The 16,490-nt window shown below is 42.9% G+C and overlaps 2 protein-coding genes across 7 annotated transcripts in view; both read right to left on the reverse strand.

Moving 5' to 3' along the window:
• Window positions 1–1,435: 1,435 nt before the first annotated feature.
• On the reverse strand, window positions 1,436–6,823 carry LOC139571401 (vacuolar protein-sorting-associated protein 25-like). Its single transcript, XM_071394238.1, has 6 exons — window positions 6,668–6,823; window positions 5,976–6,121; window positions 5,683–5,736; window positions 5,512–5,600; window positions 5,193–5,268; window positions 1,436–2,486 (listed from the first exon to the last, which is right to left on the reverse strand). The coding sequence occupies exons 1-6, from the start codon at window positions 6,712–6,714 to the stop codon at window positions 2,374–2,376; spliced, it is 525 nt and encodes a 174-aa protein (XP_071250339.1). The 5' UTR covers window positions 6,715–6,823; the 3' UTR covers window positions 1,436–2,373.
• A 3,358-nt stretch (window positions 6,824–10,181) lies between these two features.
• LOC139571400 (rho GTPase-activating protein 27-like) overlaps window positions 10,182–16,490 on the reverse strand; it is a 62,099-nt gene continuing 55,790 nt past the window's right edge. For all 6 annotated transcript variants that reach the window (XM_071394234.1, XM_071394232.1, XM_071394236.1 and 3 more), the window contains 11 exons: window positions 15,848–15,915; window positions 15,563–15,650; window positions 15,022–15,123; window positions 14,684–14,782; window positions 14,406–14,514; window positions 14,141–14,269; window positions 13,726–13,824; window positions 13,494–13,571; window positions 13,078–13,209; window positions 11,730–11,835; window positions 10,182–11,413 (listed from right to left, as the gene is read on the reverse strand). In XM_071394234.1, the coding sequence (XP_071250335.1) occupies window positions 11,236–11,413; window positions 11,730–11,835; window positions 13,078–13,209; window positions 13,494–13,571; window positions 13,726–13,824; window positions 14,141–14,269; window positions 14,406–14,514; window positions 14,684–14,782; window positions 15,022–15,123; window positions 15,563–15,650; window positions 15,848–15,915 (1,188 nt within the window). In that variant the 3' untranslated portion in view covers window positions 10,182–11,235. The remainder of the gene's footprint in view (window positions 11,414–11,729; window positions 11,836–13,077; window positions 13,210–13,493; window positions 13,572–13,725; window positions 13,825–14,140; window positions 14,270–14,405; window positions 14,515–14,683; window positions 14,783–15,021; window positions 15,124–15,562; window positions 15,651–15,847; window positions 15,916–16,490) is intronic.

A 16,490-nucleotide genomic window follows, 5' to 3' on the forward strand; every position in this document is an offset into this window, starting at 1 on the left:
CACCACCATGCTTCACCATAGGGATGGTGCCAGGTTTCCTCCAGATGTGACGGTTGACATTCAGGACAAAGAGTTCAATCTTGGCTTCATCACACCAGATAATCTTGTTTCTCATATTCTGAGAGTCGTTAGGTGCCTTTTGGCAAACTACAGGTGGCCTTTCATGTGCCTTTTACTGAGGAGTGGCTTCCATCTGACCACAAAGGCCTGATTGATGGAGTGCTGCAGAGATGGTTGTCATTCTGGAAGGTTCTCCCATCTCAACAGAGGAACTCTGGAGCTCTGTCAGAGTGACCATCGGGTTCTTGGCCACCTCCCTGACCAAGGACCTTTTCCGCCGATTGCTCAGTTTGACCGGGCAGCCAGCTCTAGAAAGAGTCTTGGTGGTTCCAAACTTCTTCCATTTAAGAATGATGAAGGCCACTGTGTTCTAGGGGACTGTCAATGCTGCAAAGATGCTTTGGTACACTTCCCCTGATCTGTGCCTCGACACAATCTTGTCTCGGAGCTCTACGGTCAATTCCTTCGACCTCATGGCTTGGTTTTTGCTCTGACCTGCACTATCAAGTGTGGGACCTTATATAGACAGGTGTGTGCCTTTCCAAATCATGTCCAATTAATTAAATTTACCACAGGTGGACTCCAATCAAGTTGTAGAAACATCTCCAGGATGATCAGTGGAAACAGGATGCACCTGAGCTCAATTTCTAGTCTCATTGCAAAGGGTCTGAATACTTATGTAAATAAGTTGTTTTTTATTTGTAATACATTGGCAAAAAATTATAGAAATCTGTTTTCACTTTGTCATTATGGGGTATTGTGTGGATGTTGATGAGGGAAAACATTTATTTAATCAATTTTAGAATAAGGCTGTAACGTAACAAAATGTGAAAAAGGTAAAGGGGTCTGAATACTTTACGAATGAACTGTAGGTAAACACAGTAACATCCCAGTCAGTCTGTCTAGTGATTCCTGGGAAATTACTACCAACACGGTTGTGTAAGGCAGGCTATATCTTTCTTGCTTATGTAGAGTCTCTGGGCTTGATCAACATTGCAGACGACTTCCAACTAACTGATCTACAAATCACTGCATAACCACTCATTATCATTTGTAGATCAGTCAGTCAGAATTGTCCCACAAAACATCACTGATTTGATGCTCTCAAACAACCTTTAGTATTACTTTAACTAAATAATGTTCTTCCCTATATAAGCCTGGTGCCCATTCATAAAGTTGTATTAAAACTGTAATACAGAAACTGTATTTATCTTTTGACACTAGGGGGCACTATAATACAACAAATTCATCCAAGCTCCCCTGAGCAGAGATTTGGTATGTTGCCACCATAGACATTTATATATACAAAATTGATTGGCGCTCAAATCAGACCTTGACGTACAACATTGTCCTCAATCATAACTACAAGTAGGACTCAATATCTATTCCATTTATTTTCTTACAGTATTCCACTAGTAAAAAAAAAAAGAGGTTCAATAGAACAGAGACAGTGTACAGGAGTGTCATAGGTTCTGTACTAAGGGTTTACAGCAGTCAGTCTGTACATGAGACATCCAGCACCATTATAAAAGCTGAACTAAAACAAGATTCTGTTTCCTCTTCCGGGGGTTTTCAAACTCCCCAAATGTTTCTAGGGTGTCTTGCCTGGGATTTCTGGTAAAGAGGAACAGCAATAAAACAGGCGGGCAGAAGTCCCCAGCACTGCCGCACCACCACAAGTATATTCGTTATTAACCAGGAAGGTGAGAATAAAAATGAGTTCTAAATACAAAACAGAAGAAAACAGTAAGGGGAAGATAGATTGTGGGGAAAGTCTCTCTCCAAGAATACCTAAACATGTATAGGACTGGCTCCTCTGAATTATTTGACACGTGTCAGAACACCTGCCCACATCAAAAGTCCCAGGTGACTACCACAGTAGTCAAACTAAAGTAATCTCCTAAACTGCTCCTGCAAATGGATAATAGCGTCTGCTAAATTACTAAAATGTAAATTTACTATCTAGATTGGTTCTTTTCCAATAAGAAAATGCTTTAAACTTATGAGGAACCAAAAAAGGCAACTTCCTAAACCAAAAATTTACTATTATTCTCATCAAGCAAGTGGATTGGGTGCTGAGGTGCAAATAATAGCCTTTTAAACAGCAGTACCCCTATTAACATGGTCCCAGATCTGTTTGCACTGTCTTGCCACATCCTGAGCACATCCTGTGTCACACCAACGACCACATGAGTTAGCAGGACAACACAAACAGATTTGGGAACATACTAGCAGAATCCCTCACAGTCTATAAGGATTAAAGGTTCCCAATCTGAGTTAAGCCCTTGATCAATCCCACAATGCAATGCTACTTCAGAAGAACTTGACCCCTTTCCCGTCATCCATGGTGATGACCTCTGCCTTGCCGTCCGTCTGCAGGGCCTGCAGCGAGCGAATCAACATCCACTCCTCCAGCCCATGGAATTCTGGGGGAAATGTGTTACAGCTATTTACTTATGCTGTACAGCTCAGATGGTATGTATAAAACAGTACAAATGTTTTGTGGTAGGGATGAATAGCAGGAAATACAGTACATTCGGAAAGTATTCACACCTCTTGACTTTTTCCACATTGTTACGTTACAGCCTTATTCTAAAATAGATTAAATTGCTTTTTTTCATCAATCTACACACAATACCCCATCATGACAAAGCATGACACATGACAAAGTAAAACACAAAATATCACATTTACATAAGTATTCAGACCAGTTCACCGGACGTGCTACCTTGTCCCAGACCTGCTGTTTTCGACTCTCTCTCTACCGCACCTGCTGTCTCTAACTCTATAGTCAGGATCTGAATGCTCGGCTATGAAAAGCCATTTATTATTATTAGACCCTGCTGGTCATCTATGAACGTTTGAACATCTTGGACATGTACTGTTATAATCTCCACCCGGCACAGCCAGAAGAGGACTGGCCACCCCTCAGAGCCTGGTTCCTCTCTAGGTTCCTACTTTTCTAGGGAGTTTTTCCTAGCCACCGTGCTTCTACATCTGCATTGCTTGCTGTTTGGGGACCCACTCCACTACAGCCTTGTCGATGTTAATGGGGGCCAGTTTGGCCCTCAATTTCCTGTAGTCCACGATCAGCTCCTTTGTCTTGCTTACATTGAGGGAGAGGTTGTTGACCTCCTCCCTATAGGCTGTCTCATCGTTGTCGGTGATCAGTCCTACCACTGTTGTGTCATCAGCAAACTTGATGGTGTTGGAGTCGTGTTTTCCCACGCAGTCGTGGGTGAACAGGGAGTACAGAAGGGGACTAAGTACACTCCCCTGAGGGGCCCCAGTGTTGAGGATCAGTGTGGCAGACGTGTTGTTGCCTACCCTTACCACCTGGGGGCGGCCCGTCAGGAAGTCCAGGATCCAGTTGCAGAGGGAGGTGTTTAGTCCCAGGGTCCTTAGCTTAGTGATGAGCTTCGTGGGCACTGTGGTGTTGAACGCTGAGCTGTAGTCAATGAACAGCATTCTCACATAGGTGTTCCTTTTGTCCAGGTGGGAAAGGGCAGTGTGAAGTGCGATTGAGATTGCGTCATCTGTGGATCTGTTAGGGCGGTGTGCGAATTGGAGTGGGTCTAGGGTACCCGGGAGGATGCTGTTGATGTGAGCCATGACCGGACTTTCAAAGCACTTCATGGCTACCGACGTGAGTGCTATGGGGCAGTAATCATTTAGGCGGGTTACCTTCGCTTCCTTGGGCACAGGGACCATGGTGGTCTGCTTGAAACATGTAGGTATTACAGACTCGGTCAGGGACAGGTTGAAAATGTCAGTGAAGACACTTGCCAGTTAGTCCACGCATGCTTTGAATAGGCATCCTGGTAATCCATCTGGCCCCGCGACTTTGTGAATGTTGACCTGTTTAAATGTTTTGCTCACATCGGCTACTGAGAGCGTTATCACACAGTCATCCAGAACAGCTGGTGCTCTCGTGCATGCTTCAGTGTTGCTTGCCTTGAAGCGAGCATAAAAAGGTATTTAGCTCGTCTGGTAAGCTCGCGTCACTTGGCAGCTCGCGCCTCTGGTTTTCACTTTGTAGTCCGTAATAGTTTTCAAGCCCTGCCACATCCAACGAGTGTCAGAGCCGGTGTAGTAGGATTCAATCTTAATCCTGTTTTGACACTTTGCTTGTTTGATGGTTCATCTGAGGGCATAGCGGGATTTCTTATAAGCGTCCGGATTAGTGTCCCGCTCCTTGAAAGCGGCAGCTCTAGCCTTTAGTTCGATGCGCATGTTGCCTGTTATCCATGACTTCTGGTTGGGATATGTACGTACGGTCACTGTGGGGACGACGTCGTCGATGCACTTATTGATGAAGCCAATGACTCAGGTGGTATACTCCTCAACGACATTGGATGAAACCCGGAACATATACCAGTCTGTGCTAGCAAAACAGTCCTGTAGGATAGCATCTGCGTCATCTGACCACTTCCGTATTGAGCAAGACTTGTTCCAAAGCCACTCCTGAGTTGGCTGTGTGCTTAGGGTTGTTGTCCTGTTGGAAGGTGAACCTTCACCCAAGTCTGAGGTCCTGACTACTCTGGAGCAGGTTTTCATCAAGGATCTCACCATTCATCTTTCACTAGATCCTGACTAGTCTCCCAGTCCCTGCCGCTGAAAAACATGACCACAGCATGATGCTGCCTCCACCATGCTTCACCGTAGGGATGGTGCCAGGTTTCCTCCAGACGTGACACTTGGCATTCAGGCCAAAGAGTTCAATCTTGGTTTCATCAGACCAGAGAATATTGTTTCTCATGGTCAGAGTCCTTTAGGTGCCTTTTGGCAAACTCCAAGCGGGCTATGTGCATTTTACTGAGGAGTGGCTTCAGTCTGGCCACTCTACCATAAAGGCCTGATTGGTGGAGTGCTGCAGAGATGGTTGTCCTTCTGGAAAGGGTCTGAATACCTATGTAAATAAGGTATTTCAGTTTTTATTTTTAATAGAATTGCAAAAATTTCTAAAAACCTGTTTTCGCTTTGTCATTATGGGGTATTGTGTGTAGATTGAAGAGGGGGAAAACTATTTAATAATTAGGCAGTAACGGGGGGGAAAAATGTGGAAAAAGTCAAGGTGTCGAATACTTTCCGAATGCACTGTACATCAGAATTGCACATTTCTGTTGTTGTACCTTCGCTTTCTGTGTCGTCACCGTTGGCGAGCTCGTAGAGTGTAAACACCGTATTGACCATACCGTTTTTAGAGACCTGAAATGATAGGGAGAGGAAACACAAACTTCATAAAGAAGTATCAATAATAGCATACTGAGGTCACCAGGATTTACACTATTACTAGGAAATCTACTAGACCACAGCACATCTTCTATAATGATACTACATTACAGTATTCTTCCAACAATGTAAAAGGAGATCTAGGCTACGTCCAGAGGAGAACCCTACTCCCTATATAGTGTATTCCTTTAGACCAGGACCCATAGCAGACCTACTCACCCACTGGTAAATCAGTTTGCCCCATTCCTCTGGCCTCCTCCACATGACTAGACACTGTGTCTTGTTCTTGTCTAACCATTCCAGGTTCCCTGCAAGCAATATCCAGTTAAATTATTTTTAGTGTCATAATAAGTATCCAAATACATCTTTCAATGAAAGCAGTCCTGTTACCTTTTTTCCTCAATTCCTCAAAAACAATTAGTATGGCCTCCGTTGATAGTTTTCCTGCAAGATCAGTTAAGGTTTCTAGCAGATATGAGGGGAAATATTCAGGGGGTATAATTTCAAAGAACATCCTTATAAAGTTTCTAAGTTATTACCTTTCCATAGCCTCAAAGTCACTATCCAACAACAAATAACAGGACAGTAGATCCAGAGATGGCCTCTTGTGTTTTTTTCAGGTTGGTTAGATCTATGACATATGTCAGTAAGTGAAACTTAGAACACGATGAATAAAAGGATACTATCAATATTCTTGTGGTTGAACACAGGGCACTCTTGGACTTCCATGATGTCCAAAGTGTAGAGCTTGTGATGGCGGCAGTAGGACAGAGCAAGGGAGCACCATGCTGCAAGTTGTTTCTGTCTGGTGTCAACATTGGGCTGTAACCTGTCAACAATCAAAAGCAACCATTGCATCAACTTATATTGGCATGTAGCTAAGTTAAGAGACTGAAGTACCCAGATAATCACTCACTAACGGCTAAGTAGGTTTGATTAAGTTGGAGAGGTGAATAACAATCATAAACGTTAGCTGGGAACAACCACATCATACATTTGTTGTTGCAAATTAGAAAATTGAATGCAATGCATCTAGACAATTGACCATCTTAGCTAACAAGCTTTACTAGCCAGCTAGCTAATTTATCATAGGTAGCTAACGTTAACTATACTTATAAACGAAGTAGTTATAACATCAAGAAGCATGGCTATCTAGCTAGCTACATATCGAGCAAAGCACTGCAATCATTCATTGCATCGAAACCTTGAATCGAACCTAAAATATGTTCGCCTTGGATGGCTAAAGCTAACTTCCCTAGCTAGCTTCAGATAGCATTATTTTAAAGCAGGTAAACAATTTTATTCGCAAACACAATCCACACAATACTTCTTTATACCTGGAATCACAGTTTAGTTGTGAAAAGTGTTAACTTACGTAAAAAACGGAGGGAAATTATACTGCCAAGGCCACTCAAAATTCATTGCAAAAGATGTTCGCACAGCTGACACCCGGAAGTAAGTGCAACCTATAAATCTTCTTCTTCAATGTGATAACGGCGGTTGGCATCCAATAAATGTTGCATTACCGCCACCTACTAGATTGGAGTACAGCTTCCTTATACTTTGCTTGAAAAATCTATAAACAAATACACTACCATCTAACACCACACACCATCTAACACCACACCAAAATAAAAATAAAACATATTAATAAAATATAACACCACCCTACTCCACTATTAATATATTTGGTCCTACCTCAGGCCAACAACCTGAAAGGATGGGACACCAACACTTAACACACTCTGTAACTCTTCTGATGTCAAGTCTCGCAAACCCAAATACCTTAACTGCAGCTTCCACCAGAACCTCAATTTTCTGCGACTTAAATTCCATCCCTACAGTACAGTTGATAACCATTGCTATAAATGCTAATAAACCCAAACTCACTGAAATCACTTGTTGGCTATTCCTCTGTACTGGTACAGATCTACTTCCACTACTCCTCTCAGGATCCCTCCCCCTTGACCCATCTTCCTCTACTTTCTTCACTGCCTCAGCATATGACAACTTCTGCACTACTCTAAATCAAATCAAATCAAATGTATTTATATAGCCCTTCTTACATCAGCTGATATATCAAAGTGCTGTACAGAAACCCAACCTAAAACCCCAAACAGCAAGCAATGCAGGTGTAGAAGCACGGTGGCTAGGAAAAACTCCCTAGAAAGGCCAAAACCTAGGAAGAAACCTAGAGAGGAACCAGGTTATGAGGGGTGGCCAGTCCTCTTCTGGCTGTGTCGGGTGGAGATTATTACAGAACATGGCCAAGATGTTCAAATGTTCATAAATGACCAGCATGGTCAAATAATAATAATCACAGTGGTTGTCGAGGGTGCAACAAGTCAGCACCTCAGGAGTAAATGTCAGTTGGCTTTTCATAGCCGATCATTGAGAGTATCCCTACTGCTCCTGCTGTCTCTAGAGAGTTGAAAACAGCAGGTCTGGGACAGGTAGCACGTCCGGTGAACAGGTCAGGGTTCCATAGCCGCAGGCAGAACAGTTGAAACTGGAGCAGCAGCACGGCCTGGTGGACTGGGGACAGCAAAGAGTCATCATGCCAGGTAGTCCTGAGGCATGGTCTAGGGCTCAGGTCCTCCGAGAGAGAGAAAGAAAGAAAGAGAGAATTAGAGAGAGCATACTTAAAAAATTCACACAGGACACCAGATAAGACAGGAGAAATACTCCAGATATAGCAGACTGACCCTAGCCCCCCGACACAAACTACTGCAGCATAAATACTCTAACCCTGGAAACCTCAACCTGCCTCTCTTGCATGGAACATTTCTGATCCCCAGCCCCATGGGCACCCCTACAATTAACCCATACCACTACTTTCCCCGATGCTACACATTCCTTTGTCTCATGCCCTTCTGCGCACCTCTCACATCTAGGAACCTCCTTCCTACACACTGCTGCCACGTACCCATAAGCTTGACACCTGTAACAACATAATGTATTTGGCACAAAAGCTCATACAGGATATATTATACATCCTAACATCACTTTGTCGAGCAACGACTCAACATCAAAACAGTAGCACCCACCCGTAGCACGCGCTCCAGCAGGTAAATTTCACTGGTCATCCCCAAAGCCAACTCCTACTTTGGCCACCTTTCCTTCCAGTTCTCTGCTGCCAATGACTGGAACGAATTGCAAAAATCACTGAAGCTGGAGACTCATATCTCCCTCACTAACTTTAAGCATCAGCTGTCAGAGCAGCTTACAGATCATTGCACCTGTACATAGTCCATCTGTAAATACCCCACCCAACTACCTCCTCCCCATATCGTAATTTTCTTGCTCCTTTGCACCCCAGTATCTCTACTTGCACATTCATCTTCTGCACATCTATCACTCCAATGTTTAATTGCTAAATTGTCATTATTTCACCACTATGGCCTATTTATTGCCTTACCTCCCTAATCTTACTTCATTTGCACACACTGTATATAGACTTTTTCTATCGTGTTATTGACTGTACGTTTGTTTATTCCATGTGTAACTGTGTTGTTTGTGTCGCACTGCTTTGCTTTATCTTGGCCAAGTCGCAGTTGTAAATGAGAACTTGTTCTCAACTGGCCTACCTGGTTAAATAAAGGTCAAAAGAACAATGACTTCTGTTTCACCACTCATGCCACCTTGTCTGTGTCGCACCAAACAACAAGCATCGGGGAATCTTCCCCTTCAGTTGGTCAACTTTTACATTTACTGCTACCCCAGAAATCACTCCTTTCAATGGTGCCTTTTTCTTGAGAGCAAAACAATTCACATTTCTTGCCCCCATTCGTTTAACGAGGAGCGCCTTCTCCCTTTGACCATCAGAAACACAAACAATTATCACAAGACCACTTCTGGTTACCTTCACCGATTCCACAGCACCCAACTCTGTTTTCACCCACCCTGAAACCACAAATGGATCTGACAAAAGGCAAGGGTCCACATTTTCCAAAAACGTCACTCCTAATGTCACAGACTCATCTTTATCCTGACCCTTGGTGCAAGCATCAGGCTCCGAGAACTTCACCACACCTACAACCTCCAATACTTCAACCTCATTCACTTCCTTTTCTCCTCCTGTCTTCAGCTCATTCTGCTTACACTTTCTACCATTCTTCTTTAACAAACCATCTCCCTTTTCTCCGGCATTTTTAACCGACTCAAGCTCACCCTCTTCCTCCCTCTCTCTCTTAGACCTCCTCTGCCTCTCTTTTTCCTGCCATTCCTCCTCCGTATTCCAAGTATACGTCTCCTTATGATAATACTGCACTTCTCCTGACGTACATCTTGTTCTTGCATTCTCAAGGGATGCATTTAACCGGCTGTCACAATCTCCGTACAATGTAACGATCAACAGTGCAACCCACTTACAAAGCAGTCGCTTCGTCTTGATGTTCTTCTTTATCAAAAGCTACCGCAACGCTTTTCCGTTTTAAACAGGCGTGCTCTTCCCGTCGTTTGTCATCGGATGATATTATTCCTTAACTCATCCAATGACAAATGACGTAAAAGGAATATTATAAACTGGGTGGTAGGAGCCCTGAATGATGATTGGCTGACAACCGTGGTATATCAGACCGTATACCACGGGTATGACAAAACATACATTTTTACTGCTCTAATTACATTGGTAACCAGTTTATAATAGCAATAAGGCACCTCAGGGGTTTGTAGGATATGGCCAATACACCATGGCTAAGGGCTGTATCCAGGCACTCCGCGTTGTGTCATATCCCACATGCTTATTGCTTAAATAGCGCAATCTGGCGGCCGGTTGGGCTATATATCACACACATCTATCACACATCAGTGGATAAGTTACATTATGTCATGAAAAACTGGTTTATATTACAAGACATATTGAGAAAGGAGTGAGTCATGTTACTTGACACATTTTACTGTTATTTTATTAAAGAAACACATTGTGCAATTTCAGTAATTTACAGCATAAATATGATATTTATTTCTATGTACAGAACAAAAACCTAATGTCATGCTTATCATACCTGTCTTTTCAGTTTGGTCTTTCTCGACTCTATTAAGGCTAACAAACATCCTTAAATAGTACCGCCATACATTATTATCATTCTGTGTTAATTAAACAAATTCTCATTGTAAGTTAAAACTAAATGTATTTAAAAAAAGATGTCATCTGATTATCCAGTACATAATCTAGAGAGGCTGTACAAGGGAAGTCAGTGTCACAGCATATATTTTATAAATGTCTAAATTAGTTATATACATTGACTGAATAAGACACATTCATAACATAGGACTTCTGAGCTATACAGCAACATCAGATCCACCTTTAAACATTTCAATGTAATCTTTAAAAATCCATCTGAAATGGTTTGTCTGATCTGTGGTAAAAACAAAGTATCAGTGTCTTTCCAGGTTGCCTTGGGGATTGGGGTGTTAAGATAAAATCATGTTATTGTGATGTTACATTTCTACATGAAAGAAAGATTTCAAAGTAGTCCTATAGCAACCCACATGTCTTTTTAGATTGCACATAAGTGATGCCTTGAGCAGGTGGGCTATTTCACAATGAGGAATGCAATGAGTTGCAGAAATTCAGAGAACAATCTGAATTGGTTAATGATTATCCAATGAAGATATTACAATAAATGCAGTGCAAATATTTGACATCCCCTTCAACTAGCTTCTCCGTGGTTGCCTCCCAATCTCTCTTCTCCTGTAGTGTGCGCTTGTTCCCTTCCCTTCATGGATTTGAAAGGAAATGACAGGTAGGCCTATATTTAAACTCCCTCTAGTCCATGCTACACCAATCCAATTTGTGAGGAGTAGTGAACAAGTGCACACTTTAGAAAGAAGGAAAGATAGTTGGATGCACCCTCTGTGCAGTAGTGATAGTGTTTTTTCCCCTCCTGCAATATTGCTTAATTTGACCCGTCCTCTGACTGACAGATGCTTACCATTGGTTCAACTGGAATGGAAGATGTATTCGTATTGGTTGAGGATTAGCTCCACTATCTGGTTCTGGAAAACCATGTGCATGGTGATATTGGCTGACTCCATCTCTGGCCGGAGCAGCGTGGGACCAAAGACGATAGCCACGTTCTGCACAGTCATACGGTTCTCCTCTCCATACTCTATCACTCTAAGAAGGGCAAGGGGAGAGAGAGAGAGGGTGGGAAGAGAGCGAAAGCGAGAGAGAGCGAGTGAGAGAACGAGCAAGAAAGAGAGCGAGAGTGAGAAAGAGGGACGATAGGGGGGAGAAAGAGAGAGGGGAGAGAGAGACAGGGAGGGGAGAGAGAGAGCAAGAAGACAAGAGAGAGAAGCAGAATACAACCAGTTATCATTAGTTATCATAATATCATCAATACAATAGGGCTCTGGTAAAAAAATAGTGCTGTTTATAGCAAATATGGTGCCATTTGAGACACAGGCTAAATGTGAGTATGTGAAAGACATACTTGCGTAAATGGCTGAAGAGGAGTTCCATGGTATCATGGTTTGGCCGAGGGAGAGACTCAACAAGCTCTCGCATGTAAGACACTTTGAGGTGGTAATCAACAGTTCCTGTAAACAAGACAGGATAGAACAATACACATTTTACAAATGTATAGATTCAAGGGCACAAGTGTGTTACAATCTCCAATGCTTATTAAAAAGGGAAGTGAGGTGGTAAACACGATTAGTCCTTCCTTGATAGTGAAGTAATAGCTTAACAGTTTCAGAATGTTAACTGAGGTGGCATTGTGGGTCTAATGCTTAACACAGTTTCAGACTATTCTACACTGTGTGAGGAAACTGAGTTGGCATTGTGGGGCTAATAATTAACAGTTTCCGACTATTCTACACTGTGTGAGGAAACTGAGGTGGCATTGTGGGTATAATGCTTAACACAGTTTCAGACTATTCTACACTGAGGAAACCGGTGTCCGACTAACCGGTGTCTGTATATAGCCTCGCTACTTTTATAGCCTCGCTACTGTATATAGCCTCGCTACTGTTATTTTTCCATGTATTTTTACTGTTGTTTTTATTTCTTTACATACCTATTGTTCACCTAATACCTTTTTTGCACTATTGGTTATAGCCTGTAAGTAAGCATTTCACTCTAAGGTCTACATCTGTTGTATTCGGCGCACTTTGATTTGATTTGAAACTGAGGTGGCATTGTGGGGATAATGCTCAACACAGTTTCAGACTATTCTACAGTGTGAGGAAACTGAGGTGGCATTGTGGGGATAATGCTCAACACAGTTTCAGACTATTCTACAGTGTGAGGAAACTGAGGTGGCATTGTGGGGATAATGCTCAACACAGTTTCAGACTATTCTACAGTATGAGGAAACTGAGTTGGCATTGTGGGGATAATGCTTAATACAGTTTCAGTCTGAGGAAACTGAGGTGGCATTGTGGGGATAATGCTTAACAGTTTCAGACTATTCTACACTGTGTGAGGAAACTGAGTTGGCATTGTGGGGATAATGCTTAATACAGTTTCAGTCTGAGGAAACTGAGGTGGCATTGTGGGCCTAATGCTTAACACAGTTTCAGTCTATTCACGCAGTCTGTGAGGAACCTGAGGTGGCATTGTGGGCCTAATGCTTAACACAGTTTCAATCTATTCACGCAGTCTGTGAGGAACCTGAGGTGGCATTGTGGGCCTAATGCTTAACACAGTTTCAGTCTGTGAGGAACCTGAGGTGGCATTGTGGGCCTAATGCTTAACACAGTTTCAGACTACACGACATTGAATGAGGAAACTGAGGTTCCATTAAGGGGCAACAGCACAGCGTCCGGCCTGCTGCTTACTGATGGCCTGGATGAAGCGGCTGAAGTGACTGAAGGGGAAAAGGGGTTCAGGAAGCTCCCTGAAGAACAGCTTCAGAGCCCCTGTGATAACGTGGATGTCTTCCCACTGGCCATCCTCCAGGTCCAGCTCCTCTGTGGAACACAATTACTTTTTTAATATGTTTTATTTGTCCATTTACAACAATATCCAGCCACACCAGTGGAACCCATAAAACAATATTCAGCCACACCTGTGGAACCCATAAAACAATATTCAGCGACACCAGTGGAACCCATAAAACAATATTCAGCCACACCAGTGGAACCCATAAAACAATATGGAGGCTAACATAAAATGTATAATGACCCTCTGGATGTCACAGAACACAGTCACAGAACACAGTCTCTCACACACACAGTAAATGTAAAGGCATTACCATGATCTGCCTTGAAGCGTAGTTTCTGAATGACAGCTAGGTTCCCACTGACTCTGTAGAGTCCATCCATGTCCAGACCTGTGAAGTCACACACACATCAGCATATGGGTCAATCAACTACTGTGGTAACTTTTTTTTTATTACCATATACACTGTGCTGAATAATACACTGCTATTATAATGTTGTTGCTGGCATTTAACAATCATCATCAGTGTGATTACTAATCATTACCTCTCTTTTCCACTGCTCGAATACATTTCTCCACAAAGCTGGGGATTGTAGTTTTCTCCTGGGCACACAGTGCAGCCAGATGACAGCAAAACACATTGTCTGAGGGAAAGGATGATGGAGGTTAGTGTGTACAGTGTATATATATATGATGCTGACCCGTATCAGGGTTGGGGTCAATTCCATTTCAATTCCAGTCAATTCAGGAAGTACATTGACATTCCAATTCCTTCAATGATTCAATTCTCTTGACCCCATCCCTGACCCATCACAACCACAACAGAAGATATGAACATATGATCTCTCTCTGGATTAGTAACATCGTCGTGACAAATCCTGACAGTAAATGTTATGTAGCCTGATTTGGAGCCAGTTAGGCATGTGCTGCTTTGTAGGAATGAAGACCCTATGAGCCCACCTCGGATGTAACCCTTCTCCTTGACGAACTGCAGTGTGGGTCGTTTCAGGAGGAACTTCATCAGCTTGGTACGAACCTTCTTCTGTTCGGTCTCTCCCCCAGAGGAGGTGGCCGTGCTCGGTCTGGAAGCTGGGGAGGTGAAGGAAGAGAAGGAGGAGGAAGAGGAGGGGGGGGACACAGTCACGAAACATGAGCAAGTTGACCTGGCGGAGGCTATTGCACATGAAACGTCTGCTACAGTGTATTTGGAGCAAGGAGAACTTACACCTCCTCCTCCTGTCCATGGTACCTGGTGACCTCTGATCTCTGGCTATACTGTAGGACTTATCACTGACGTCCCCATCCTCCTCCTCAGATTGGTGGTGTTCCTGGTCCTGCAATGTCATTGACTAACATGCATGATGTTTGAACCAGCAGCCATTAAGTTAACCGACCTAAATTGACCTTCATCAGGAAGTTTTTCTTTTTATCCAGTACATATTTGTCTCCATGCACCTGGTAGCACGTTAAAGTGTGCAAGTTAATTTACTTAAAGAAACATACCAGCTGTCGTATGCTGTCCATTAGAACTTTGTGCCAGTCGTTGATGATACTCTCAGTGTCATACTGTAGCAGAAACTCAACGCCATTTCTGTCTTTCAACTGAAGACAACATAGAGAGGTTATTATGACGTTAAACATTTGCTTTACAGATGTATACAGAGGGTAACAGTCTTGGATTAATGGCAAATGTATTCTCACATGATGTTGCTTCCCAGATTCACTTATCACAATGGGCAGGGAATCGGTATGCTTGAATTAAGTCTATCCTGTCAGGATTGTCTTTGCTGTATCTAGTACAACTCCTATTATGATTCCATAGCAACCAACTGTCAACTCACTTCTACAACATTCTTTTTGCTGGATTTATCCCTGGGAGCCCAGCCAATCTTTGCCCCTCGTAGATCCACCGTGACCTCTGGGACGATCTGATTGGTCTTGATCTGTGAAGAGAGAAAGACATCATGGAGGACCAGTTGATGAAAACTGACAGCACTGCATTCCATGAAATCAGAAAGCTGGACAAATCTTTGACTGTCATGCCTCCTTGAGCCTTCAGGGCTTGTCTGTGCTGAGCCGTCACTCTGTCATGGCTTCAACATCCTGTATGTTGTATTCTAAGATGTTCACAGCATTTTCTTTCATTACTTCTAATAAGACACAGTGAAACATTCTACTGTAGATGTTTCTGATACCATGTCTAGGTGTTCAGCTCAGTGCTAATGTCTCAAAGCTGTTAGTTCCCTCACTCCCTCAGAAATGTACTGAATGTCACAGAACAGGAATGTAGAGTTCCCACACAGTCAGGTGAGGGAATGTGTAACCAAGGAGATGTTAGAGATATTTTTCTGTGCAGGTAACACATGTACACCTCTCACTCACAGAGGCTCCCGTGGCTGCAGACTTGGGCTCTTTATGGAAGGTCAGAACCCCTCCGTGAAGAACCGTCCATGACTGGGCCCAGTTTTTCCTACAGGAAGGTCACTGAGTGTGAGCTGTACTGTACTTCAGGGAATGTTGCAGTGTAGAAAGTCATTTGGTAATGTAATGGATGTAATGGATAATGGATGACTATACATTCAAGTAGATGGCTGATTATTTCAGCACTTGTTTCCATGTCTTTCATGTCAGCAATTATGCCCAGACTTTGGATGAGGTCAGAATTACCTTACTCTTTTCCCGTTCTCTGACACTTTAGTTTTGTTGAGTATTCCAACTTTTTCCAAACTCTGCACCTGAAAAAGGATCCACACATAACATGCTTTAATGATGTGAAGCCAAGTGTTCAAGTGAGACATCATTATTGGTGCCTTGATACTAACCTTAAGCTCTACTAATAGAAATGCACAAAAAAGCAAAAGGCGGATTTGACAACTCTGGCTAAACTCTCACAACAAGCTACTTTGTCTTAGCTCGTGAACAGACACCTCTAGCTCTATGTTTTATAATGAACAGCATGGAGGGGATGAAAGCACAGACATTTTCGACTAGTGCATGCTTTCTTTCAGGGTGTAGTGAGGTGTGATGAGGGGGTGGGTGTGGCAGTTCGTGGTTTTGGCTGACAGTTTGCCAATGGTGATGTGATATCAGCTGTCCTCGAAAGGGAAATCAATTAATATACCAGGAAATATTACATTTCCCAAGTGACATCTGTTTTCCACTCTCCCAGGGGTAGCTATGCCATATCAGAATAGTCCCAAGCAACTACTACTCTACAAGTACAACACGCCATTAGTATGTCACACCATTAGTACGTCACACCATTAGCCCTAAAATAGATAGCATGCATGTATTACAGTAACAGTCAAAA

The sequence above is a fragment of the Salvelinus alpinus genome, chromosome 3 (genome assembly GCF_045679555.1).
Source record: "Salvelinus alpinus chromosome 3, SLU_Salpinus.1, whole genome shotgun sequence".
In the NCBI taxonomy this organism is placed as follows: domain Eukaryota; kingdom Metazoa; phylum Chordata; class Actinopteri; order Salmoniformes; family Salmonidae; genus Salvelinus; species Salvelinus alpinus.

Coding starts and splice junctions, on each gene's coding strand:
- LOC139571401 (XM_071394238.1), bottom strand. CDS start 6,714: ATGAATTTTGAGTGGCCTTGGCAGTATAATTTCCCTCCGTTTTTTAC. Junction 6,122..6,667: donor AATTTCCCTCCGTTTTTTAC/GTAAGTTAACAC, acceptor GATTGTTGACAG/GTTACAGCCCAATGTTGACA. Junction 5,601..5,682: donor TGAGGAATTGAGGAAAAAAG/GTAACAGGACTG, acceptor TATTGCTTGCAG/GGAACCTGGAATGGTTAGAC.